This window comes from Cydia pomonella, chromosome 17, assembly GCF_033807575.1.
Source record: "Cydia pomonella isolate Wapato2018A chromosome 17, ilCydPomo1, whole genome shotgun sequence".
NCBI classification, from domain to species: Eukaryota; Metazoa; Arthropoda; class Insecta; order Lepidoptera; family Tortricidae; genus Cydia; species Cydia pomonella.
The window spans coordinates 12841788-12869262 of NC_084719.1; the positions used below are offsets into that span (position 1 = coordinate 12841788).

The 27475-nt window shown below is 36.9% G+C and overlaps 2 protein-coding genes across 3 annotated transcripts in view; one reads left to right on the forward strand and one right to left on the reverse strand.

The window, feature by feature from the left end:
• LOC133527273 (bumetanide-sensitive sodium-(potassium)-chloride cotransporter-like) overlaps positions 1 to 3976 on the reverse strand; it is a 44827-nt gene extending 40851 nt beyond the window's left edge. Inside the window, exon 1 of one of the 2 annotated variants that reach the window (XM_061864212.1) lies at positions 2955 to 3964. In XM_061864212.1, coding sequence (XP_061720196.1) covers positions 2955 to 3338 — 384 coding nt within the window. In that variant the 5' untranslated portion in view covers positions 3339 to 3964. Of the gene's footprint in view, positions 1 to 2954 lie in introns of both variants that reach the window. The other variant, XM_061864210.1, reaches the window with a different exon arrangement.
• A 427-nt stretch (positions 3977 to 4403) lies between these two features.
• LOC133526763 (arrestin domain-containing protein 17-like) lies at positions 4404 to 27268 on the forward strand. Its single transcript, XM_061863482.1, has 8 exons — positions 4404 to 4661; positions 4963 to 5130; positions 9753 to 9961; positions 18015 to 18197; positions 22560 to 22745; positions 23976 to 24407; positions 24835 to 24904; positions 25337 to 27268. Exons 1-8 carry the CDS (start codon positions 4547 to 4549, stop codon positions 25393 to 25395), a joined length of 1422 nt encoding a protein of 473 aa, XP_061719466.1. The 5' UTR covers positions 4404 to 4546; the 3' UTR covers positions 25396 to 27268.
• The last annotated feature ends 207 nt before the right edge of the window (positions 27269 to 27475 follow it).

The window sequence follows — 27475 nt, forward strand, 5'->3', positions numbered from 1 at the left end:
CGTAAGTCTCTGGAGAGTAATATCAGCTGCCACTCCCTGTACGCGAGTGTGGAATAAAATAATTTACGAACAAGTGTGATAAAATAGTTATTTACGATACAAGTGCGAAAAATAGGAAATTCGTAACGAGTGACGATAAATTAAAACACGGCCGAAGGGAGTAAAAAACCATTACGGTACATATTGTGCTACTTACCCCCACGCGTGCGTGAATGAGTACTTTCCGTGCATATGTCGAAACTTTAAAGAGCCATTTAAATAAATAAATATTATAGGACATTATTACACAAATTGACTAAGTCCCACAGTAAGCTCAATAAAGCTTGTGTTGAGGGTACTTAGACAACGATATATATAATATATAAATATTTATAAATACATAGAAAACACCCATGACGCGGGAACAAATATACATGCTCATCACACGAATAAATGCCCTTACCAGGATTTGAACCCGGGCCATCGGCTTCGTAGGCAGGGTCACTACCCACTAGGCCAAACTGCTCGTCAAAACCAAGTATGTACTGAAAAACGTTGTACGATACACGTGCGAATAGGTAATTCGCAACTCGTGTTGATTTTTAATTTATCACCACTCGTTGCGAATTTCCTATTTTCTGCACTTGTATCGTAAATAACTATTTTTTTATATCTGATTGTGCCCGAATGAAAAGCCGGTAAAGTTTTTTACAAACCGACAGAAATTCATTGTTTGCAGAACATTAATCGTATTGTGAACATAAAGCGCTACCGACTGTTTAAATAGGTAGCGCTCCATTATTTCAACATTGCTTATCTGTTTTAATATCACGAATCAGAACGATCTACATTAAAGAAAAATACAATTTACATATGGCCTTTTAAAGTTTCACGTAATTATGGTGAGTTATGGTCGCAGGTAGTTAAATTTTATAACTGCGATAAGTATAGGTACATTGCTATGGTTTGCTTTGCTCGGAAGTTATTACGATTTTTATTATTCTGAGTATTCTGAGTGTCCGGAAGAAAGAAATGCTAAGGAGGAGGAGGATGTCAAGTTACGTGATAGGTAACATTTTGGAAATTTGTTACCTGGGTACCTATCGGCACACATTTGTATTTTCTTGGGGGACAAACGTATGCTGTCTGCTATCAGTGGCGTAGAAATAGGCATGGTCGAATGGGGCCCTCACCCATGGTCTCGCACTTAGAGAGGCATCGCAAAGCCAACCTTTTTATTACCTTGGGAAAACACATTTGAAAAGGGCCTCGCAGATGTGGATTTGCCGACGGCTAGATTAATTCACGCTACGCCACTGCCTGCTATACGGCCACATCTCAAGATTTATGATTATTGAAGATTAAATCGTAGTAAAAAAAAAAAGTTATGTATCTATCCTTAGAAAATTTTGGTGCCCAAGCGGCGAAACGAAATAGAGATTGAGATAGGCTATAGTTCGAAAATATCGGTACGAAAAATGTGCCAAAAATATGTACACACTACCTTAATATATGGGCAATAAAGTCGTGTATACATATTTTTGGCACTTTTTTCGTATCGATATTTTCAGACGTGACCGTACATTTGCTTGTGGCATGTATTTGCACATTTCGCTATTGCAGATGCTTAGGTACATACTTATAAGATTCTTATATGACGGTATAACTAAACGCTGGGTTGGAATGGAAGGCAAAATGGCAGACACTTTCGTAAAAAATAGTGGTAGAGACGAAATTTACTGGCAGACACAGAAAAGACACAAAGCAGACCATCAGATACCAACATGAAACCAACTCCAGTTGGTAGATATGAACCCTAAGTTCAGGAATATATAAGTCTGCCATGGCTTTTCCTGCCGAAACACCTTGACAGATGAGATTATGTAAGCAAGGTCACAGGTGACAGATTTCGCTTTTGTGTCTACCAGTAAATTTCTAATTTCGGCAAGTAAATTTCTAGTTTCTTTTTTGTACTTTCGGCAAGGTCCGTGACAGACTATCAAATTCGGACTTAGCATCGGGACTTTTATGGGAAACCATTGTGCATTTCATCGCGGTATCAAGTTAGTATGAAGACACTAGTTTCAATTCTTGGTATTAGTTGCCAAGGGGACCTCAGGCTCCCAAGAGCTGTGGCGAAAAACCGGGACAAATACTAGGAAGATGAAGATGATAAAAATTAGTGTACCTGTTAATAATAAAATAAAATAAGTTAACAGCAACCTACATAATACTTAAAAGAAAAACCATTTGATTGCATATCCATATTTGCGATTGACGTAATTCTATGCATTCCAATAATAATCAATTAGATATGCTATAATATTTACTTCATATAAATCATTAATTAAAAGTGAAATATAATGTTTAAACACATATATTTTATAAATTGTATATGCAGCAGTTTGGCTAGAAATAGCCCAATTAATGAATTTAAAAGAAAAACAACAAGATTTCAAAAATACAGAAGCGGCAAATAATCTATCATATTTTTTCAGATACAAACATATCTGATAAAATATGATTATTTCATATGTGGCTTTAGCAATTTTGATGAAATTTGTTTACAATATACGGACATATAAAAACGACAATTTGATCAACCTAGGATACATTTGAAGAAGAATTAATTTGCCTGAGTTTTGCAGTAGGCCAGTGGGCATTAAATTATAATGATTTAATTTAATTTTTAAACCAGAGGCTAACGAGGGTGAAACATCGATCCATCTAGGTTTTATTGTTGGTAAGATTCACTTATGAGTGTTTTCAAAAAAGAAATTCAAAATTCATTAAATACATTAATTGGTGTGTGTGAAGTCCCCAATCTGCATTGTGTTAACATGGCAAAAGTGACATTAATTAAAAAATACTGAATATCTTTCGAAAAATTCAAAAAAGATTTTAAATTAGGGATATTCCATTCAAATTAAATTGGTGGAAAACTAATACAGCTTTGGTTACTATTATAATCTCACCTGGAACCTGGTAGCAGACTGCTGATTCCTGAACCGAGATGGCTTCTCTATATCTCTGAAACTGCTCTTAGTGACTGGAGTCTTCCTCTGAATCACCACTCCATTGTTTGGCTCCAGCAGCTTGTCCTTCTCACCAGGCTCCTTCTTAAACTGCAATCCTGACTCAGAATCACCATCCAACTTCACTGTTATATCAGAAGGATATTGTATTTGGCCGTTTGTAGCTGCCATAGACTTAGCAGAACTTATTTTCCTAAACCGTCCGATAATAACATCTTCTTCATCGTCTATGGGCACATTCAGCTTCTCCGGTAGTGCTGGACCGCTCGGAGTAGGATCACTTTTAACTGGGCTCAACTCAATGTCCTTTTCGGGGGAACTCATTTTTATTTCTTACGACCGGCGTTTTTGTAATGACTATACCAATGTATTTACAATAGATTAAAGTGTTATTGGAGACATTTTCGATTGCACTACTAATTTGATGACAGTACTGTTTTATAAATTATTTGATATACATACATTTAGTAAAGGTAATCAAAATCTGTTTTTTTGTAAACAGGCGCATTATGTCAGCATTAAAGCCATTTTACATACACTTAAAGCATGTATGTTACTAATATTACTAGAAGAATAACATTGGTATCAAAATATAGACTTTCTGTGATAAAAACGATAATTGTCACTATAATTTCAAAGCACGTGAAAAGGACGCGCAAACACGCCACGGACGTCCTTTCACGTTGACTGATTATAAATGAATGATTTGATTTGAATTGAAGAATGAAATTAAAACGAAACGCATTGTGTTTTAAAAGCATGACCAGTAATATATGATCACGCGCCATATTGCGGAATTTCATCGGTACTAAATTTTTCATACTAAACTGAACTGTCACCCTACACATGAGAATAACAGCGCCCTCTTGACAATGATCATATGTTCCTGGTCAGTCTTTATTTGAGTGAGTTTGACAGTTCGCTAGCTTGAAAATAAAAAAAGAACGTATACACACAGGTTATATTCACGCACTTATTTTTATAACTTTAAATAAATATTAACAAATAGAATACTTAGTACGAAAACAATTTTTAATTATCATTCTGTAATTTACAAGTGAACTAATTATTTTAGTAATGTTTAATGATTCTAATAGTCTAATCGCTGCCTTACGTACACTATAAGAAGCGTTCATTCGTTCCTTTCATTCTTGTTGATGACATTTCTGATTTAGCGGATGGTGATTTCTATTTGTACTTATTTATTTTAAGTTAGTCTTTATTTCCAGTGTGGTGCCCTATTTTTTTCTAAAAAGGAAATACATTTACATTTTTCTGTCCAGGCCAAGTCGTAGACGACGCAGGCTGACGCAACTAGGAACCATACTCTTTGGACTGGTGGGTCTGGTGGCAACACTGAAAACTTCAAAAATTTATTTTTATACTTTAATCTGCCAAGTAAATTTTGTTTGCGGGCGGCCGGGGCGGGAGCGGTACATTCGGCACCGGTTAAAGTGGCTACGGCCTTGAGTGGTTCTTTATTTATAAATTTTATTGCCTTTTGTTTGTGTTATTTAGTAGTTTATCTCAAGATGGGCTTTGATGAAGGAAGGATAGTCCTTGACAGTGACAATGGATCATATTTTGCGGGACAGACGGTTCATGCAAAATTAGTTTTTAACCAAGACAAGGTGAAAACTTTTCGAGGTAACTAGATTACAGAGCCTCCTATAAACCTGTTGTTGTCGGAAACATTATAATTACCTTTAACTAACTTACATTTTTTAATTGGTTTTTGTTGCTGTAATTTAACTTTATCCTGTGATAAACAATATCAAGAATTTGAACTCTTATATTATATTCCATGACTTTTATAGGACTTAGCGAAATAATCGTATGAAACAATTGATTACCATTATTATTTTCTTTTGTTTTCTTTACAAAAAATCGTCCCCCTCAACATCAAGATTTTTACCTGAGTGTACATTTATATAATGTATTATTTTAGGTATATATGCAAAAATTAAAGGCTTCTGCAAAGTCCATTGGACAACCTCGCACTCAAGGCAAGTCCCTGACGGCCGAGGCGGGCACCGTACGGAGCACTACACTGAGACACATGAATCTCATGAGGTCTATGTTGAAAGAAAAAATTACCTGGTTGGAGGGGAAAGTGGTAAGAACCTTTGAATTATATTAATATAGGAAATTCTTAGCCAGAGATCCCTTTCCAGTATTTTGTGCCCCATATTTGTTATTTACAGGGATTACCAGCCTTGACACTGCAAAGGCGAATTTGTTTACATGAAAATATGTGTATAGGGTAATCTCCGGCCTCTATAGATAGAGAAGTGCTTTTTTTGAGAGTAACGTTAACTTGTAGATGCATAAGAAAGCATGGTGCACAGTAAGATATTGTGAACAACATGTTTTGCTACACCCTTTCCAGGGTCTATTATGTACCTATGTATCATACTGGTATGCAAAAAAATCTCTCTTTCTCTATCATCAAGAGAAGGGTATAAAAACTCATACAATACTCCATTATTTCCTTAGTGTGCCTTTTCTAAGAAACAATAAGTGGGCCACTTGAGCAAAGAATGTTTTGCTTTTGCTGATAAATTGTTGCTTGTATTGGGAGTGCTGTGTGTCACTACTGGAGTTTCAACCTTAAGTACTTGTTTGGTAGGGTAAAAAATTGAGTGAACTGAAAAGTTCATCAAAGGCTTGCTTGTTAAGCTTAATTTACTCCTTATCTGCTCTACAACTAATTACACACCAATGGATAGGAGGGGTGACAAAAGTAAAGATAAGTAAAAAACAGTATAATTTATTAAAGCATTTCCTGGCTAGTAAATTAAATAAAAAAATAAATATAACATCTGTTAGTGAGTTATAATCCATTTATTCGTGAGTTGTCAGAAAAAATGTGTGGAAATGGAGAAAACTGAAGTGAGCGCCATTACTAAGTACTTCTGTTTCAAAAAATGTTTACTGAAGATACATGTATTCTACAGTTGCACGCTGGTGCAAGGAGTTTAACCTGAGTAGAATATCAACTAAAGATGAACAGCCCATCTATTGTCCTTACTGAAGAAAACGTAAAGAAAAATTAAGATCTCTTGTTAACCATCTGTTAATCAGGCATCTATAGGGATTGCAATCCGGTCCGGCAGATCCGGTAATCCGGCCGGATCCTGCACTTTTCAGGAGCTACCGGATCCGGACCGGATCCGCTAAAATAAAAAAACGCCTAAATACAGCACGCGCTGTGCATTTCAGATGAGGAAAAGGCAATGGATACAAGGTATGAAGTTGAACAGAACAAAAAAGGAATGAAAAAGTTTAAATTTAATAAATAAATAAATAAATAAAATGATTTTATTTCGGATAAAAAATCCATAGTTGTTAGTTACATTTTTACATTTTCATTTAACTTATAAAATAGAATACTTAGATAAATATATATTTATTATAACGATGACTGGGAACAGAAGAGGATTTCTTCTTCTTTCATGTTGGTGGCACGATATGACGATTACATAAATACTGTAATAGAAGGAAAAATGAAAGGATGGAGATGCCATGGAAGGCATTTGTAATTAAGCTAAAGACAAGGTTAATGTTGTGATAGGAGATTAAAAGTAAACAAATGAGCAGGATTAAGTCGGCGGTACTCAACCAACTACAGTTGGGCTCATCAATATGTGTGAATGAAATATATATGATAATATTGATAATCTTTAGTTTTCTCCGATATATCTATATATATGATAAAATATAGATTCTTTTCTATTCAAATTTAAGAGAGAATCTTTTGTCTTTACAATTTCATCCAATCTTATGCAATTTCCTTCATCTCCTGGTACATGCTACTCTACGTCTAGCCAATTCTTTATTTGATCTATGTAACTTTTCTTACGGAGTCCCTTTCCGCGATGGTTTTCAATCCTACATTCTATTATTTTTCGCATGAGATCGTCGTGTCGTGTGTTGTTCCCTATAATTTGACCAATACACTTTTCTATAAATTAAAAAAAAGTACATTTTTTTAAATCATGCAGTCTACTACTTTTTCGGACAAAAAAGCAAGATAATACTAGAGCGCATTTAATATCATAATTGGTTAAAACTGTTAAAAGTAAAATTTCTTCGTTAAAAGTAATAAATAATAGTAAGCGTAGGAGTTGAAAATAGAATTCCGGTTACTCTTGTTTGCCGCGATATCTATTGTCGTGGAGCAGTACTGAGAGTTCCGCTCTCGATGCTAGATGTCGACTACGAAAATAATAAGCGTTTTGGTACCAAAACTGATGTATGGAGTGAGCACTCTATGTTCTTCTTATTTCTCTATGCTAGAATGGATGTCAATGTTAGAGTTTGTGAGGAAAGAGAAGAGTCGTGGAATGTATGGGGCCCAATACATTCCACGACTCTTCTCTTTCCGAACAGACTTTACAAAGAATTCAATCAAAGAACAGTTACGAAAACTTGTCCTTTCAAGGAGCTCCAATTCCACCATCTCATCATCAGGCTTTTCAAACTAATCAAATTTATAATTTTTAACGAAAATTTGACCACTTTTAAATGGTTAAATGTAATAAATTACCGATTTCAAATTTTATTTTTAAAGTGATATAGAAATTGTGACACTTTTTACTAAGTACCAATTTCTATTTTATTGTTAAGAAGTTATTTATTAACTTCAAATTATAGATTTAGGAATACGTATTACGCAAAAAACTAGAAAAATATGTCATGTAATTAACTTTTATATCCTCGTAAGGCCCAAGGTCCTACCAATAGGACTTATTCAGTTCGATGAAATTTAAATCATATTCAATTGGAACAGAGTTGCATTGGCTTTGTTTCATTCAATTTTCAAACAAAATAAAATCAACTGTACTCCCTGCACTATAGGTTCAAATTCTAGTGGCAAATTTAGGATTTTTCATTTCTATGTCTGGGCCTTAGGAGGATAACCCTATGCCAAACCGGATCCGGTCCGGCCGGACTACGGCCAAAATCCGGCCGGATCCGGCCGAATTGAAAACCAATCCGGTTTGCAATCCCTAGGCATCTAGTTGACCTCACGAGGGTCTCGTGTGGCGTGTGGCAGTAGTAAAAAAATCTTAACTCATGAATTACACATGATAAACTTATGTTCGTTGGATGCCTAGAATGTTAACAGCGGAACAAAATACCCATATATAATTTGTAGGGACAAACAAGGCTGGTGTTGCAGTGGCTGCCATATCATGAAGGGTTTAAATTGCCAGAAAACCTACCATATTCGACAGATCTATCTCCCGGCGTCTTTTATCTCTTTCCAAATCTTAGTAGTAACAAATGGCCGCTGTGAAGGCATTTTTTAAGGGTCAATAAAAACATTTTTTTTTTATTGAACAGAAGGTCTAGTAAATCGATGGTCTTTGTGAGTAAGCTTACCAAGACACTAGATTGAAAAATAAAATACTGATTATTTATTTGTTTATTTATACTTTATTGCACATAAAATATTAAGTACAAATGGTGCATTAAGGCATTTTCTACCAGTCAACCACGTTACCATTACTTTACGTACACACACACACACACACACATTACATTACGTTATCATTACTTTTGGATCATCCCTCGTAGTAGGTAAGGTTAGGTGGGGTAAGAGAAACTATAAAACAAACTAATGTAATAAATAAAACTAGTATGTACATAAATATAATTTATTTAATGAATTTAAAAATAATTAATAACAAAACTTCCGTGAGACACAGCACATATTAAATATGTTACAACGGGTCACTCACGTATTTTAAGTGGAAAACGCTCGACATGTGTCACTCCATACCGAGGAGTATCGTCAGGAGCTTGCGTTGACGAACCGGAGCAGACTGCGGGTTGAGTTAAAATACGTGAGTGACCCGTTTTAACATATTTAAAATACTTATGTAGAAGGACTTTCGGCATACAGTTTCTCTTGCCCTGATCAAAATAAACAATGTTTCTCTTAACCTGACCTTATTCTAGAAAAATAATACATTGAAAATACATTTATTTCAAACCATTAGCAAGCTGTGAGCTCGGGTAGAAAATATAAAAGTAAGAAGTTGGCAGAAAATGTCAAATTTACTCCACATTTATTATAACAAATGCTGATGAGATGTATCACAAATTGTGATCAGCAAAATGAAGTAAAATTATATGTATAGGTACCTCTCGCGTCGAATGATACTCCCTCTGACAGTTCATTTGTATATGGAGTAACTGTCACTTAAAAATTTGTTGACATTACATATTTGGAAGTTTAGCACATTAATTTATTTAGAAGTGTAGCAATAAAAATATGGTAAAAACTTATTTCTTATTTTTTAAATTAACTCAACCTTAAGAGACTTGAAGGAAATGTCATCGCGAACGTGATCATCATTTGACACGATAGATAAGTGCAATTATTTTGGAGGTTTGAAAGGCTTTTTTTGTGAACGGAAAGCTACTAGACCGCGAGCCAGGAACAGATTTCCGTGATCAGTCGCCTCCCGGGCGATAACTCGTATAGTTGTTAACGGCTATGTATGATGAACCCTCGTGGACGTCAGCTGCCGCTCCGTTGGTGAGTTTTTTTTCTTCGCATCTAAACTATCATCTGACAAAGTATCAGCCAGGAGGGAATGACAATTTTTTTTACATGTTTCGGTGGCTGCCATTCCTCAACAAACCAACGGAGCGCCCGCGGACTATACCAAACCGTCATAAGTTACCAACCTTAATCTCAATTTTTATCAATATTTTAATCATCAGGGGAACACCGAATACAACCAGGCAAACATGAATACCCATTCAACTTCCCACTGCCTGCGAACTGTCCCTCATCCTTTGAGGGTGAGCATGGCCACATCCGATATGAAATAAAGGTGGTGGTGGACCGGGCGTTCAAGACCGATCAAGAGAAGAAGGTCCGGCTGAGGGTCATAGCGCCTTTGGATCTTAATGCGGATCCCTACTGCAGTGTAAGTAGATTTACTAAAACTCTGTTCTTTTTGTCCTTCTTACTTCGTCAGCGAATAAATTGTGAAACTGCCTCATCCCCTCCATTTTACATTGCAATTTATTGCGAGAATATTATGATTTTCGGGATAAAAAGTATCCCTTTTCTAGATTTGCGTACAGTTAAGTGTAAATAAATAAAAATATGGGTGTACACATCTTACTCAAAAATACGTCCCATAGCATCTTATTCCAGTGTAATAAGAGCTAGTACCATATTTATGAGACGATTCTTTCGATGCATATTTTTGCACTTGACTGTACAGGAGGAACAAATATACAAATATTCATGTAGGTATTAGTATGATTCAGAAAACGATATACAAGCATTCTTAGAAATAAGATAACAACGAAGAAAACATAATATACCTATAGTAAAGGTCAATAATAATAGATTGATACAACCAATACCAGAAAAGTGTCGGTTAGGTGACGCTATTTTCTCAACACTTCTGATAAAGCTAAGGGCCTATGTAACCCGGTTTTTTTAACGTTTGTATCGATTTAAATAGGTCAGACGCAGCTTGTAGACCTTTGCACACCTACATTCTATTAGAGGCATTAGAGCTTATGCATACAGAGTTTTTTAACCGCCGTTACGTCGACACGCGTTTGTATTATAATAAACCGTAAAAAGACGCGCAGGGCACGCGCGCGTGTATCGATGCAAACGCGCGTTTGTATCACGACAAACGCTAACTGCTTCGTGGAATGAAAAACGCAGAGGGCAATAGGACTACGGTGCCAATATTTAGCATAATAAACGTTTCATAATTTAGCTTTTTTAACTGAATGTAAAATGCAGCTGCCATAAGCGTCACATGTACACAAACCCCGACAAAGTAGACCTTTTAGTGGAATGCCCCTATATCACATTCCAACACAATAGTTTCACGTATTATGCTGAGTGCAAACAGAAATAAGCGGTGCTTGAAATGCGCAGCTTTATTACTTATTCATAAATTCTGCCCCAATACTTGTAGAAGTGCGAGCGACATGTACATAGGTTACTAGATAAGTGTTGTGACCTATGTTTCCATAGACAATGTTTGGTGGAAAAATATTTACTTACTGTCTTTTTTAAATTAACTATCTTGGCCTCCGACACCAAAGACCGCCATGCTTCTCTGTCCAAAACCATTTCTGTCCAGTCGACGGCGCCGATTTCGCTGAGGTCTTTTTGCACTTCGTCTCTCCAGCGGTACCTAGGGCATCCAGATGGTTTTCGGCCATTTGGAACTCCAAAGTACGCCCTCCAGACTGCACGATCTTCACCCATCCGGACTACGTGCCCAAGCCATCGGAGTCTGGCGGCTTTCGTTTCTCCAATGATGAAAATTATCCCATGTTCTTTTTTAGATTTTGTTAGAGTCTAGGGAGAGCGCGCGCTACTGGTAGCTGAGAGGAAGATCTACCGAAAAATCATTCCTAGGACCCACACGTGGAGAGGATGGAACCTGGAGACTCCGCAGGAACCAGGAGATTGAAGATCTGGTGTCCTAGCAGAATATCTTTTTAAATTTACTTATTAAAAAATAGATTTAAACTTTGAAAATATCTGCGTGGCCTAGACACGACTCACGAATATTATATACAATACATATTTTCATTTTAATAATTTGAACCTATTTTTTAATAAGTAGTAAAAGTATTGTTTGTTTCATATTTGTCTTTTGCAAACTTATCTACTAACCTATGTTACACAGCATTCACACATATTTACATATTATATTAACAACCTAATTTGAATCCGGGATTCGAAAAAACTTTATGTCATATTAATGGGTATTATAACTAGTATAGTAGTAACATCGTCGGTGAGATAACATATTTATATCCGACCCCTTTTGCATATTGCACTTATAGTTGTAGATAACTCATTTATCATTGCACATGGCTACGTGTGGTTTTTATTGTACTTATTAGGTAATACAGGATAGGAACCGCAAATTGCGGCTACTCTTCTCCCCACTGGGTAACCGTGCTCCAACAGTTCTTATACAGGTACTCGTATGAGATTGAAAACTATATCACAATTTCATTTAAGTGTTACAACATGATAGTAGTGATGGTCTACTTTAAATGGGCATATTCCTCAATATCATAATATTAAAATTAAAATTACATTTTACTGTGAAAAGTACATTTTACTGTAGGTAGGTAATAATGCAGATTATACTGTTTGTTATCGAATCGAAGTTTAGCTCGGGTACTCCCACGCTGATGAATGATTTTAATTGGATTTGCAAATATTATTTGATGGGCTTAATAAATTAGGTCATACACATGCAGAAAAAAGTTGTCTTTTCTGTTTCAGAACGTTAAGGATATTTGGACTTAATTTTAGTTTGTGGCTTATTTATATCGCCTTAACCCGCCCAGCACGGCTAGCACATGATTACACGCGGGATAACTCGCGCCGCGAGAAACAACAGTCGCGTGTCACAAATTTCTATCTCGACCTGTCAGTTTCTCGATTTTGGTAGCATAAGTTGGCAGATCGAGAAAAGAATTCCACGCGAGAGAGCCATCCCGCGCGCGACTTAGCCAGTGTGGCCATTTATACTTGGAACAAACTTTTCTTTCGTGGCAACACTGAATCGGTACTAACATAATCGGGAAAATAATGAATAGTCAGCTTTAGAAACGGAACGTCCCTAGTCACGATAACTTTGTCTCCTTCTCGCAGTATTAAGATTAAAGAAATAGCAAATATTATTTTGAAGTCGGAAATGTCAATGTGTCAATCATAATTTGATTCGCTTTGTCGTTACAAGTTGGAGTACATTATTATATCTAAAGATAATTACCTACCTAATAATTAAATACCACTCCTTACGAATGATTGGTGTTTTTTTAAGATAATTGACATTACCCGAAAGTGTTGGCAAATAAGCTACCATCTTTACAAAGAAGACTGAAGATCTCATGATAATCCCCAACATATCTTCCTTGTGGCTGGCTAGTTGCTGCACCGCTGGCTTTGAAGATAGATTGATGACATGCACAAGTCTGTCATCAAACACGGCGCCTATACCTAAGCATGCTGCTGCTGGGCGCAGCCGTCCTGCCACGGAGGACATAGAAGGGCTCAAGTTGGGAACCTACTCCATACAACGACACTCGAATGTTTAAAACAATGAGTTATTTATGCGTGTTTTGTATTTTAGCGATCTATGGATGCAGCGTTAGTTTTTTAAGTTTTCTCATATTGCAAATACACAAAAACATTAAGTTATTTTATTTACTCTGACCTCTTTTAGATATTTAGATTTAAGTACGACTACTACGACTCCCACCGAACGGGCGGAGTCGGATCGCATTTCACATTTATGTGGCCGCAAGCCGGTCGGCTGCTCGCGGACGCGGAGACGCCTCCGGACGGATTCTATCGCTTCTGCGATATATAATATATAGGCACATTAAAAATGCGCTCCGGTGCGGCCTGACTCCAACCAGTCTGTGGGAATCGTACATTAGGGTGGTAACTACAGAATATTCGTATTACGGCCGTGGCCTTTTGTAAGGTGGAGGTTGAGTTGGGCTGCCAGATTCATTATTTTGCATTATTTTATTATCTGCGTATAATAAAATAATGCATATAGTAACAAAAGTGTACTTAGACACCTACTTAGGGTAAGTAATAGGTACCTAAGTACAGTAGGTGTAGGTTACCTTACCCAATCTGAAGGCTTTCTCCAAAGTTTTAAAATACATTGCGTTTTTGTACTACTACTACTACTTCACTCGCTCAGTGACCCAAACAAGATCTTGGCCTCTGACGCAAGAGAGCGCCACTCTGCCCTATCCTGCGCCACTTCACGCCAGTTGGTATTCCGAGGGCGAACAGGTCTTTTAGGACTTCGTCACTCCAGCGGTATCTGGGACGCCCAGACGGACGTTTTCCACCCGGGTGCACCACATACACTCTTCTCACAGCACGATCCTCTCCCATCCTCTCTAGGTAGTGTGTTTTTGTACACATATTATAAATCATTAAAACGGATATACCTATAATTAAACCCCAAGACCGCGGTTTATATCCCACAATCAATTGAAGCACGTGACGAGTTTTTGTACTTAGGTGGTGGTTTATTTAACTATTTGCGTATATATTTTTTAGGTGGTAGGTTGCATGCATTGACTGTAAAAACACGCGTGTAAGTGTAACGGGTTAGCACACTTAGCACTGATTGACTAGCACTTAATTATTTCGTGGATTAGCGAAGTAGTATTTTTGTATCAATTAATACGGATTTCCACAAAGTAATTTCTATTAATCACCCTCCAGTCAATTCGCCATCAAACTGTTTGCTTTGTTGATGTAGTGGCACAATCTTAGGCTTTTAATTTTTCTGTCGGGTTTTCATTTAACTTAAGAGAATAAACAAGTAAATGTGAAAAAATACAATCATTTTGTTATTACCGGCATGATATAGATATAGGTATCTTAATAGGTACCTATCTTATAAAGCAATACCACGTACCTACACCTTACCTACTCGCAAGTTTACTTAGCTAACGGACAAATCATAAAACTCAGGATTCATATTAAAATTACACAGAAAATTGCTGTAGTATGAAATAAATACAAAATATAGAAAATTAACTTTCTTTTAGGACCAAAGTCAACAAAACTTCGACAAAATATGCTTCTCGCGACCCTCTAGCCTCGAAGACAGTTTCTCTCCTTTTGACGTTGAAACGCGGGATATTTTCTCTCCCATAGTGCACTTGTGCTACGAGTTTCGAGAGTATCCCGCGTGGAACTGTCAAACGACAAAATAATGTCGCTTTGACATTTGTCCGCGAGACAGCGGGTTGTCGCGCGCGTCTTATGCTACCGATTCGCGAGAAAGCTCTATGTCGCGGCATTTTGTCGCCTGTCGACTGTCGCGCCCGTCATGTGCTAGCCGTGCAGTATACGACTCGTAAGAAATAGGAAAAACATATATAAAGGGCATTGTACCTAAAGACTGAGTCAAAAGGGAAAACAGCGCTATATAAGACAAAATAATTATAAGTTAGGCTAGGTACTAACCACAGGAAAATAATAAATAAGTCATGGGGTTTCACCCGTGAGATCTTCCTTGCGTATTAATTAACATTAGAACACCTATTTATGACGCCATGACCTTGCTTTTGTACTGTATTGATTTCTACGAGACCCCCATAATTTCTAGCGTCTTCCGGCGCGGCATTTGGGCTGCTTACTGATGAGAGTAAAAACGTGCGGAAATCAACCAATAGCATTGGGTCTCTTCTCCGCTCCGCCGGATTAAATTTTCTCGGGACAGAGGTGTAGGGTTAGAGCCGGCGTAGCTTTATTTGACGTTCATAAGCGCATTGTAATATGCCTACTTGGAAAATAAACTATCTTTATCTTTAACCAATGCTATTTGGTTGATTCCCGCATGCGTCTCCTCTCATTTCCGCCTCAGTGCAAAGGCAGTCTGAAATCAGGGTTATTAGCTGCTGCTCGACGCAACGGCGTCACAGCACCAGCAGCCATAGCCCTAAGGCCGCGGACTGGACGCACGCGACGCGGCGAGCGAGGAGCGACGCGACAAGCTGCGGCCGGTGTCGTCCAAATAGAGGGCCAACCGAAACACCGAAGTGCGTAAATTGCTGGCATCTTTCTCTGTCACACTAATAACGCCTTAATTGGAGTAAAAGAGAAGAGTCCCTCAATTTGCTAACTTCGGTGTTTGCGGTAGGCGCTCAGGTCTATTCATTTTGATCGTGCTGCGCGAACCACCTCTCGCGCCGCCCGGTTCCGAGCGGCACGATCAAAATGAATAGACTAGATATCACCCAAATATAATATAAAGGTCATTGGACCTACAGAATGTGACTCGTGAGAGGGAAAAGAGCGCTATATAATGCAGGCCAGCAGACACTAACATTAATAATGACATTACTTTTAAGCATTATACATTTTGATCGTGCCGCTCGGAACCGTACGTACCGAAAATGTATAGACTTGAATTAACCTGTTTTGGACGACAGCGACAGCAGCTAGCTTGCCGTGCCGTCCGCCGCCCCGTTCGCAGCGCCGCGCTCCGCGAGCGTCCAGTCCGCGGCCTAACTCACCATTGCTCGAGAAACGCTAGTGTCGACGGTTCTCTATATTAGCGCTAAAAAAATTCTCCCTCCCCATAAAACCAAACCCTCTAAACTATTTGAAAAAGCCATGAACATACGAATTTATAACTTTTTTGAAAAATATCAGATTTTTGACAAAAATCAATTCGGCTTCAGGAAACAACATTCGACGACTCTTGCGATCTACAATTACGTTCAGGAAATACTTAATTATCTAAACTCAAAAAAATATGCTGTAGGGCTACTCCTGGACATGTCCAAAGCCTATGATCGTGTCTCCCATAATATTCTACTTCGGAAACTATACGACATGGGCATCCGCGGAAACGCTCATAAATGGTTCAAGTCATATTTACAAAATCGCAAACAGTGCGTACAAATTGATTGGTTTTATAAAAATACGGGTGTAGTAAAGGCGATAACCTCACCAATGCGAGCCACGACCTGCTCAATTCCTCAAGGAAGCGTGATCGGATGTGTCCTATTTCTGGCATATATCAACGATTTACCAAAAATTATGGAATGCAAATGTGTGATGTTTGCGGATGATGTCTCCTTGCTACTAAATTGCGCGGATAGTACCGAGTGTAACGAACGCTTGCCACAAATCACAGAAACCATAACGGAGTGGCTTTCAGATCACAATCTTGAAATAAATTTAAAGAAAACTAAAATAATCCAATTCAGGCCTATCCAAAAAAAACCACTGCAAATGACATTACAAACAAAAAACGAAATTATAGAGGAAGTAAATGAATTTAAATTACTAGGAATTAAAATAGATACAAGTTTAAACTGGAAATCACATATTCAGAATATAAAATCAAAGTTATCGAGCTTTATATATGCGTTAAGTGTGCTAAAGGTCAACACTGACTTGGAAACCGCTCTGTCAGCATATTTTGCGTTTGCGCACGCAAGGCTCCAGTACGGTGTGATTCTGTGGGGGGCCAGCACTGATGTCCACCAACTATTCCTGTTGCAGAAGAAATGTATTCGCATACTTACCAACACGCATATACCAGATAGTTGTCGACCGCACTTCGCTGCATTAAATATTCTCACGTTGCCCTCCATATATATATTGGAAGCGGCACTCTTTGTTAGGAATAATTCACATCTTTTCACAAAAAAAGTAGTTAACTCGCAAAGAAGGAAAAATGATAAAATTGAAATACAACTACCCCCAACAAAATTAGAAATGTTTAAAAAAGGCCCTTACTACCGATGCATTCTTATCGCAAACAAACTACCCGAAAAAATAAACGAAATGGAAGACAACGTGTTCAAAATGGAACTAAAAAATTTGCTCCTCAAAAAATGTTATTATTCCATAGACGAGTACCTGAATGATGAATCTTTGCCCAAATAAAATTATGTATAATAATAATAAATTATATTAAATATGTTTTTAATATAGTTAATGATAATTTGAATTTAATATAAATAATACTAATTTATTAATGTTAATGTTTCTGTGGGAGAGTATTTACCAAATAAATAAATATAAATAAATTAATGGCAACTATTAAGTTAAAATAATAATAAAATATCAAATGTTATCTTTTAATTTTATGCCTTGAACATAAGTATTTTAATTTTATGTACATATGTGCATGCACCTCCTAGTTTTAGTGTAGTTTAAGATATACTTGCTGTGCCCTAACAGGGTTCATGTGTGAACTTGCCCTAATGTAATACCTGTTATGTACCACATGATTAATATGCAATAAATAAATAATAAAAAAAAAAAAAAATGACCTCGCATTCTTCGTAATCGCTTCATAATATCTGTTGCGTTTGCAACAGATATTAAGAGAAGAAAACGCACTGACGATTTGTTAAAATAACTTACTATTAATTTTAACATTCCCTAAAAGTTAGCAAAATAATAACTTGACTTTTTTACAGGAACCAATCGAGATTGAGATGAGCAACACCTACTGTTGCTGTTGCATGAGTCGTGGCGCCTGCGAGACCTTAGTGAAGCTACCCAAAGGTGGCTACTGCCCTGGACAGACCATCCCCATTGAAGTTAGCTGCGAAAACCGGGGCAATGTGGACATAGAGACCATCTCCTTTGCTATAGAACAGGTAACTTACACATAAGAGTGAGACCTTAGTGCAGCTACCCAAAGGTGGCAATTGCCTTGGACAGACCATCCCCATTCAAGTCAGCTGGGAAAATCGGGGTAATGTGGACATTGAGACCCTCCTCTCCTTTGCTAAAGAACAGGTAACTTTAACACCATAGAAGAGTGGGACCTTGGTGAAGCTACCTAAAGGTGGCTATTGCCCTGGACAGACCATACCTATTGAAGTCAGCTGCCAAAACCGGGGCAATGTGGACATTGAGACCATCTCCCAAAGGTATCTATTGCCCTGCTTAGACGAGACCTGATTATAATTATCCAAAGATGGCTATTGCCCTGGACAGACCATACCTATTGAAGTCAGCTGCCAGAACCAGGGCAATCTGGACATTGAGACCATCTGCTTTGCTTCTATAGCAGGTAAGTATAACGTTAGTTGAGGCATGATGAACACTACCGTATTGTTGCCTTATAGAAGTCACGGCCGAATTTAACTCTTCCTACAATTATGATGTCAATAATTATAAGTATAATAAAAAAGGTTTTCTTTACTAAGATTTGCAAGCTTCGCTGGGGGCACGACCTCACGACCCACCGTTTGAAAAACACTGATTGAAGCAACACACCATAGCGGGCCCCAAAATACTAGTAGATTGATTTAGTACCTACTTATAAATATATGTATAGCTACATGTTATATTGTTATACGTACAAAGAATAGCTGGCCTTGTAATATCCGGCTCCTAATGTGTTAGTGTTACTGAGCTATTGTCGTTCTATAGGCTATGTGAGCGACGGTGGCCGCCGATCCAAAAAAATGTCATTTTTGCTACATCTAGCGCTATTACCGATTTAGTACTCGTAGTGCCAGTTCTCTCGAATTGGCTCTTTCTTCTATTTTACCGACAATGGCGCTAAACGGAAAATTAAAATGAGCGTACTAAAGAAAACTCGTACGTTTTTTGTAAACTCTGTCATGCATGCTCGAATAGTTCGAATTCGCCATTTATATAAGTATTGTACTTCATTCACAAAAATGGGCGCCGAAGATCGCGCAAAGCCGAAGTGGAGGAGAAAAAGTCAGTAGATGAGGATGTAACCGAGGTATTAAATGCTATAGCTATGACAGAGAGAGAGAGAGAGAGAGAGAGAGAGAGAAACATCAGTACTTAGGCCCTCCGCCGATTTGCGCTCCGCACCTGAGCTGGCGTTAAAATGCAGTTTTTTTTTTTAATTTGTTTGTAAACGGTTTTGGTTCTTTGCTAAAATTAAAGATTTTAAGATTTTACATGCAAAATGAGTATTTTCCCCGATTTTGGGATCGAAAATTGACCAAATTAAAACAAGTTCTGGAATAAATTGCCCATTTTTGAGAGCTGTATCTCGTTTAAGTATAGAACCGTCAGACCTGGTTCTGGTCTCAAATTGTAGCAATTTTGGTTTTCTTTAGTTTACCTTTTTGATTTAAAGAAACGCATAGTTTAATAGTTTATTACTTAGCGATTTTGGCCTTTTCTAGTGTTAGATATGACTGGCATAAGTATTGTAGTGATAACAAAATATTACCTAGAAAACAGGATTACAATCAGCATCAATAAATGTCAATGCATTAGTTTTACTCGCAAAAAAAAACCTATACATTTTTCCTATCATTTTAACGGCATCACAGTCCAGAGAGTCGATGTAGTGCGGGATCTGGGGGTGATGCTTGACACCAAAATGACTATGAGAAACCACGTTGACCTAATAGTAAATAAATCCTATCGTAACCTTGGATTTTTAATGAGAACCTGCAAACCATTTCGTAGTTTACTATGTTTAAAAATTATTTATTATGCATACGTACGCTGCGTTCTTGAGTACGCTTCCCCTGTTTGGTCAGTCTGCTATTCCACCCACAAAGACCGCATCGAACGAATCCAGAAAAAGTTTATTAACCATTTAAATTACAAATTTAATAATTCATTTGCTTCTTACTCTGACAGCTGCCATGAATACAATCTTCTTACACTTGAAAATAGACGCAAGTTGGCAGACATGAACCTCCTTTTTGATATCGTTCGAAGCCGTCTTGATTGCCCTGAGCTACTGTCTTGCATATTATTTCGGGTTCCTAAACGTCGCACCAGGTATACCACCCTCTTTCAGGTCCCACTACACTCCACTAACTACGGCGCAAATGCCGTACTATCTCGCATTCCCCATCTTTACAATCAAGAATTTGACTCAACGGATCCTTTTAATGGCCCTAAAAATAAGTTTAAAAATGACGTATTAGATATATTACTTAACAAAAAAAGATGAATATAATAATTATTTTGGGTTTTAATAGGTTCTAAAGATTAACCAAATACTGTTGTAAATGTTAATCCTATATTATACTGTAGGAGTACTCATCATTGGCGTCTTGGCATAATACAAATTTTGGTATCTTATGCAAGGGATGGTCCCATGTAGTAAGTAAAACAGTTACTTTACAGGAGCGCTAAATAGTGATCTTTGGGTAAAAGCGTGATCACTTAAATTATTTACAAGAGCAATATAAATAAATTAAATCAACTATTAACGTTAATGCACACCTATCAACTTTATGCAAGCATGTGTACCTACCTCTAACTTCAATTTTCATGTTGATTATCACCTACTGTTACTGTCACTGTGGGCTTGCACAGTTTCACTTTGATTATTACTTTGTTTAACTAATTATATTTGTATATTATTTTGCACCCAAGGGATAACTGTTATTGGCCTAATACTATGTAAAAATACCTATATAAATTGTATATCTACGGCTGTTGTTGTCCTGAATACCAATAAAAAAAAAAAAAAATAACTTGATAAGCTCTAAATTAGAAATATGTACACGTATGACTAATCAATTGCTGCAATATACATTTTATTCTCAATAATAATATACATAATGGATATACCTATACAGAGGTATTACTGACTACAACGCCTCAAGGGACTATTTTAGATTTAAGCTAGTTATAGTGATGCCAAGGAAGCTAGCAGCATTTCCTCGTTGCATCGCAACGCTGATACGTTGTGCGAGAAAGCCGCCAGCTCTTCGGTCACCAGTTACGTTAACCGAACGCTTCGCGATTTCTGCAAAAAACTTGTGCGCGCTGTGCATGAATTGCTTAGATTAGATAACATAATTACAACTAGGGACTTCCCCCTTGTCGGTATAAAAATAGAATTTTCCAATTGCTGATACTGCCATGCTTATCAAACCAATTTTTGTATAGCACGCATTGTATGAGCTAAGGGCTCGTCTTATCAAAAAAGTGTATTCCAGAGACAAGTTACAATGTTATCGTGACATTGCCCTTTCGGATACCCTGTCCCCTGGGTATTTTACTGTAGCAGCATAAATAAACTAGAAAGACAAATTAACCTGAACTTTAATAGCCCCCATTAGTTTGATATGTGACAGAATCAGCAAAAATGGTCCACAAAAATCACTTTCGGGTAGACAAAACGTAAATACAAAAATTGGTAATCAGTGGGCCCCTTAAGTTACACTCGTTCGCCATAGAATAGAACTATTCTCCCCTACGCCCTACCAGTCCCACCACATACACCTAATAGAAATACGAATGTGTAAGATCGCCATATTTCAATGTCATTCATTTCGCGATCGTGTTTTTTTTTTGCGATGACGTCACCCGACCGACCGGGCTCATACTGCAATGGGCGGCTTGAATTGGAACAAAGATAACTAAGCGAATATACCTAGTAGGTTAATGTGACAATGATTTCGTAAAAATAGACGCAATAATTACTTAGAATAACATTAAAATGAATGTTTTTTCGATTGTAAATAAATAGACACAACATAACAGTAACATAATGTGAATTCGATTTATTTATGTATCAGTATAATGAATTAATTATAACGGGCAACTTTCTGCGGTTGCATCTAATTACCTCCGCCTATTCACTTATTGTGGGGCCTAATTATACCGCAGACATATCTTCTAAGATTAGCTGTCACGTTTTAATGACCTTGAATGGTCTCGATGGGTAATTTGTCTTTCGGGTCCTTTTAGAGGCGACTCGGCGAATTGAGTTGCGGTACTGAATAGATAAGAAACCTTATTGCTAAGACATAAGGACCTCCGATGGTCAATTTAAGAATGTTGCTTTAAAAATACAGAGCGTTTGCGCTCCGATCAGATTCCGAGAATTGTGCGTGTTTGTATTAGATGTTCGAAACGGCCGTGTGAATTAATTTGAATCTCAATTTGAAATCACTTTGAGTGCATCTCATTCCTACTCTGTAGAAGGATTGGGATGGGGTCTGTACCGCATTGTTCATTTCGGGTATTTATTAATTTAAAATTGTATTCATTTACAGAACACGGTGTTCCACGCGACCCATCGCCCCGGCACGAAGAGCAGCGAAGACACCGTCGCTAAACTAAAGAAGGGCCCCATACCCGGCAACACCGCTCGTACCTGGACCGTGGAGATGGAAATGCCCACCATGGATTTGTATAACGTAGCTGCTTGCCGGTACATTGATATCGACTACACGTTCGTGGTAAGACTTACCCTGACGATAACTCTTTTTGTCATAATGAAACCCTATTTACTCTTGTACTGACATTTCTAAACATACTTTGAATTCACTAATATTACTTTGCCCTGTAAAATTAGTAAATAAGTTACCCTCAGGGTAACCCTTTTTGCCTTAATGAAACCTAAAAGGAAATCAAACCCTATAGGCTACTTGACCCTTTTTTGAAAGTCGGCCTTATATTAATCATTATTGTCCAATTCAAAGAAAAAAAATACCATTATGTCCTAGAAAAACGTAAAAAATATTTTAAGTTTACTTTTACGTATGTTAGTGTATTACGTAGTGTAGTACATTTGTCATTTTTCCATCATTTCGTTGTGATAACCTCATAAAGAATTTCACTCTTATAAGCTTCGACATGAAGTTAGCTTCGAGTCATATATTGCTATAATTTAAAATAAAATAAAAACTATTTTTTTTTAATATGTAGCAATCATACACTTTTAATAGGTACCCGAAATCTATATATATTGGTTTCTTAAGAGGGAAGTATAATACCACGTGATCGTCCATACAAAAAAAGTTTTTTCACTTCTAAATGTTTTCCATTCTCCATGATTGAAAAACTAGGTTTGTTTTTTTGTATTTTTCCTTTTTTTTTTTCAAAACTTGCAATATTTTTTTAAGCGAAACCTATATACCTATATTAACTGAAACAATCCACATCAAATACAAAGTTATTTTTTGAGTTTTAGTTGGTTGTAAACGTTTTTACGCGAAATGGAATTTCTTAGAAAAAGTACCGCTATTTCGCTAGGATCGCAAAGCTATACTTCCCTCTTAAATCTCTCACCTCTCAAATTTGATATGAGTATAGTAGCTTAAATTGCTAACCCTCCTTTCTTAACACTAATCATACTTTGCCCTGAGTATAATCTGTACCCGGCTAGTCCATAATACACAGTAATATCAGCAAAGTCAGTTGTCAAACTGAAGCCCTTTTGTTCATCCATAGTGGCAACACGTCTCCCAACTGAGGAGAGGTTTTTCAAGCAACAGGCATTATAATAGTGTAAAAACATTAACTACTACTACTACTACAGTCCCATTATTTTCCTAAATACATGTTGTTTTTTTTTAACTTTTAAATATTTTACGATGGTAAAATATTGACTTGCTCAGTATTCACATCGTAAATATTGCAGGTTATTAAACACACCCTATATAATTTTACCTTTTATTTTTCCGCAGGTCAAAGTATCACCAGACGGCTGCCACGAAGACAGCAAAGAGAGACGTAGGATCGTCATCGGCAACATTCCGCTCCGAGGCTATCAAGACAACATACCCAACCCAATGCAAGACCAAATGCCAAAACAGCTAGAGAACTACCAAAACGCCGCGCCGCACTTCGGCCCTGTTGTAAACCAACCCATGCCTTATCCTGCCCCTAGTCCTTACCCAGGCGGTAACCCATACCCCGGTGCATATCCTGGTGCTAGCCCGTACCCTGGCGCGAGCCCTCCCTACCCGAGCGCCAGTCCGTACCCCGGCCCGCAGCCGGTGTCTCCGTATCCTAATCCTCCGTACCCTGGAAGTGCGCAGCCGGTGTCGCCGTATCCGCCTCCGTACTCCGCTGTACCTTCGCTTCCGCCAGGAGCTAATGTGCCGTATCCTGCAGGGGTAAGTTTGCTTTATCAAATAATTGTAAGGCCCAAAGTTTCCTTTCGTTCTTTTTCTTAACATATTCGATTCAGATCATATTTTAAAATAGTAATAGAGACGGTTAGCAAAATTTACTTATTTTATTTATTTGAGTCCCGAATAATTTTATTGGATAATTATTTCGAACTAGTTTCGACTTCAGCGGATAATAGGACCTTTTCCAAGGGGTTTTCATATCCCCTTTGAAAAAAATTACTATCCAACTACTCAAGCTATTTCTCATTAGATTTAGTTACAAAAGAGAAAAACTTAGTACCAATGTATACATATAAGCCATGCCGTCATACTCTTAATTGCTGCAAATACAGCAACCCATCAATTTATTGGTCCCTCAGGACAATTAAAGTGATAATTTAACAGAATATAATTTGAACTTTTTTTTTAGGCCTCCAGTCCGTTTGTCAACGCTAGTGCCCCCGGTCTGATTCCGGCTACGCCAGACTCTGCTGAGAAAAGTAAGTGTAAGGTTTACTAGTTCGCAAGGATCCCTTATACATGGATTAAATAATGGAACTATACTCTGGTACAGCCACTTCGGCAATTTAAAAAAAATAGGCGATGTGACGTTTACACAATAAATGTGTGATTGCCAACTGAGTCGTCTTGCAAGTCGACTCTCCGTTGTGAAGTGTCTAACGGGCGGATAGCTGGTCGCAAGCACACGATCACAATCTTTATTTTATTTACCACCTTGTCATACAACGGAGTCAAGACGTCACAAGTTGATCTCTCATAGAAAATTTGAATTACGCGCCTTTTTCTACTGACAAGTTGGGTGCATTGAGAATAATATGATATGGAGTTTTGCGATACATTCAAATATTATTTTTCCTTTATCCCCCTGAATTCCTGGATGCAGTAGACATTTAATGCCTTTTCTTTTTCAGAAAACCCCATAGATTACAGCTCCAACAATCCTCCTTTCAACCCTAACTTTAAATCTTAAAGAAGTCCTATTTGTAAACGGTACCTAAACTAAGGTACTAATTGAGTTCAAAAATCTTTATATTTTTCCAAAGTACTAAGTTGTTTTTTGTAAGTTAATCATAACAATCAACCACAATGAAAAAATCATCATGCGCTTTTACAGGAGCCGATATTTTTTAATTTTATATACATACTTTTAGTTACGAAAAGGTAGCATGTAAATTGCAAACTAAGTTTAAGCAAAAAAATTGCACTCATTAAAATAATTACTTTGCGCTTTTATTGAATAATAATATAAGGTTCAAAATTCATGAACAAAGCCACTGGTTACGGGTCGCAGATGGCATACATTGCATTTAAGTACGTTTTGCCTTATATTTGCATAACTGCTATTATGGAGCCAGCATGCAGTTTTTTCTTACCTTTGGTACTTAATATACGGGGTACTTAAATACGCCTAATTATTGTATACGTATATTATTGTAGTATAGATGTTAAAGGCCAGTAAGATATTCTTATGGTATGGGAATGCTTATGACTTATGAAACTGCTTTAGGTAATAAGAATCGAAGAATTTATGGTAAGACATTTGTTAATGATTATTTTATTTTAGCTCTCGTCGAAGTTTTACAATTTGAAAGGGATAGATCTGTGCATGTGCTATAATGTTATATCTAGAAAGGGGGCATTGTATAAATCAAGATTCTTGCTTCAGTATGTTATGAATAATTTAGATTGTAGATAAAGTAATATTTAAGGATTTTATACTTTTATAGTTTTTGCGAGAATGAGATGATTGAGGAAGTTTCGCGTTTTCTATGACATTAACAAAATAGTTATGAAAATAAATATGCATAGATCTCTTAAGCTATAAAAATAAATATAATGATGAATAAATGTGTAATATAAAGTGCCATTATTACGTTTAGCTACGTATTAAAAAAATCTTCCCCTAAAGGGCAAATGTGCCTTCAGAAGACTTTACCGCATTATCGTAGCAGTAAACATGTACAATTAGAATTACAATAATTTTTTGAGGAATATTAAAGCGAAATAGATATATTAAATATTGTCTTTTGTGTGTAGCATGCTAGTACTCGCAACATTGAACACAATTAGATATATAATACGGGATGGGACCTGTAACAGGAGCAAAAAAATTTACTGTAAGCTGTACTCCTCAAACTTACCAACATTAGTTCAGCGACTTTTAAAAATAACTTGTGTTATGATTTTTAATACACTTTAAAGTTTATTAAGATGCAATATATTGTGAATTTTGTTATGTTTAAGGCGTGACAAGCAACGTCAATTTTTCAAGATATTATTTAATTTGTATGAAAAATAGGAAGTTTAAAGACTTCAATTTTTTTAAAGTTATTGAAAAAAGTGTCACCGTTCGAGAACTACAATCTATGTTCTAAATAATTGCTCGTGTTATAGGCCTCACCCGTTATAATTATGTATACAACATTGTTATAGTCTTTCTATGCATAGTGCTTACTAGATATAAGAGTGAAGACCTCATACTATTGATAATTTTCTACTTGTGTATTTTTATATGAAAAGCTTTATATTAAAATGTTAAACAATTTCTTACATTTTGATCTTTGAATGTTGTTTTTATTTTATAATAATGTTGAGGTAATATGAGCATTTAATTTTTATATGAAAGAATTGAAAGACATTTTAGAGACCAAGCTAAGTTGGCAGCGATTTTGGTAGCCCAGATGTGCAAGTGTTAAGTAAACGACATAATTTCCTAGATATTTGACGTTTAAAATAACACTTACACTGTCTGGGCTATCAAAATCGCTGCCAACTTATCTTGGTCTGACTCGACCTGCTTATGTGAGACCTGTGAGATTTAATAAAAGCTTATTTTAAAACGCTATTTTATTTAAATTACATGTTCCTGGCCCTAAAATTCGCATTGAAAAGGGAGTCAAGCAAGGCGACCCGCTATCTTCGAAATTGTTCACCTCGTGCTTACAACAGATTTTCCAAAAGCTAGCGACCAAGTGGGAAACGATGGGCATTGACGTCGACGGCAAAAGGTTAACTAACCTGCGTTTTGCCGACGACATAGTTTTGTTCTC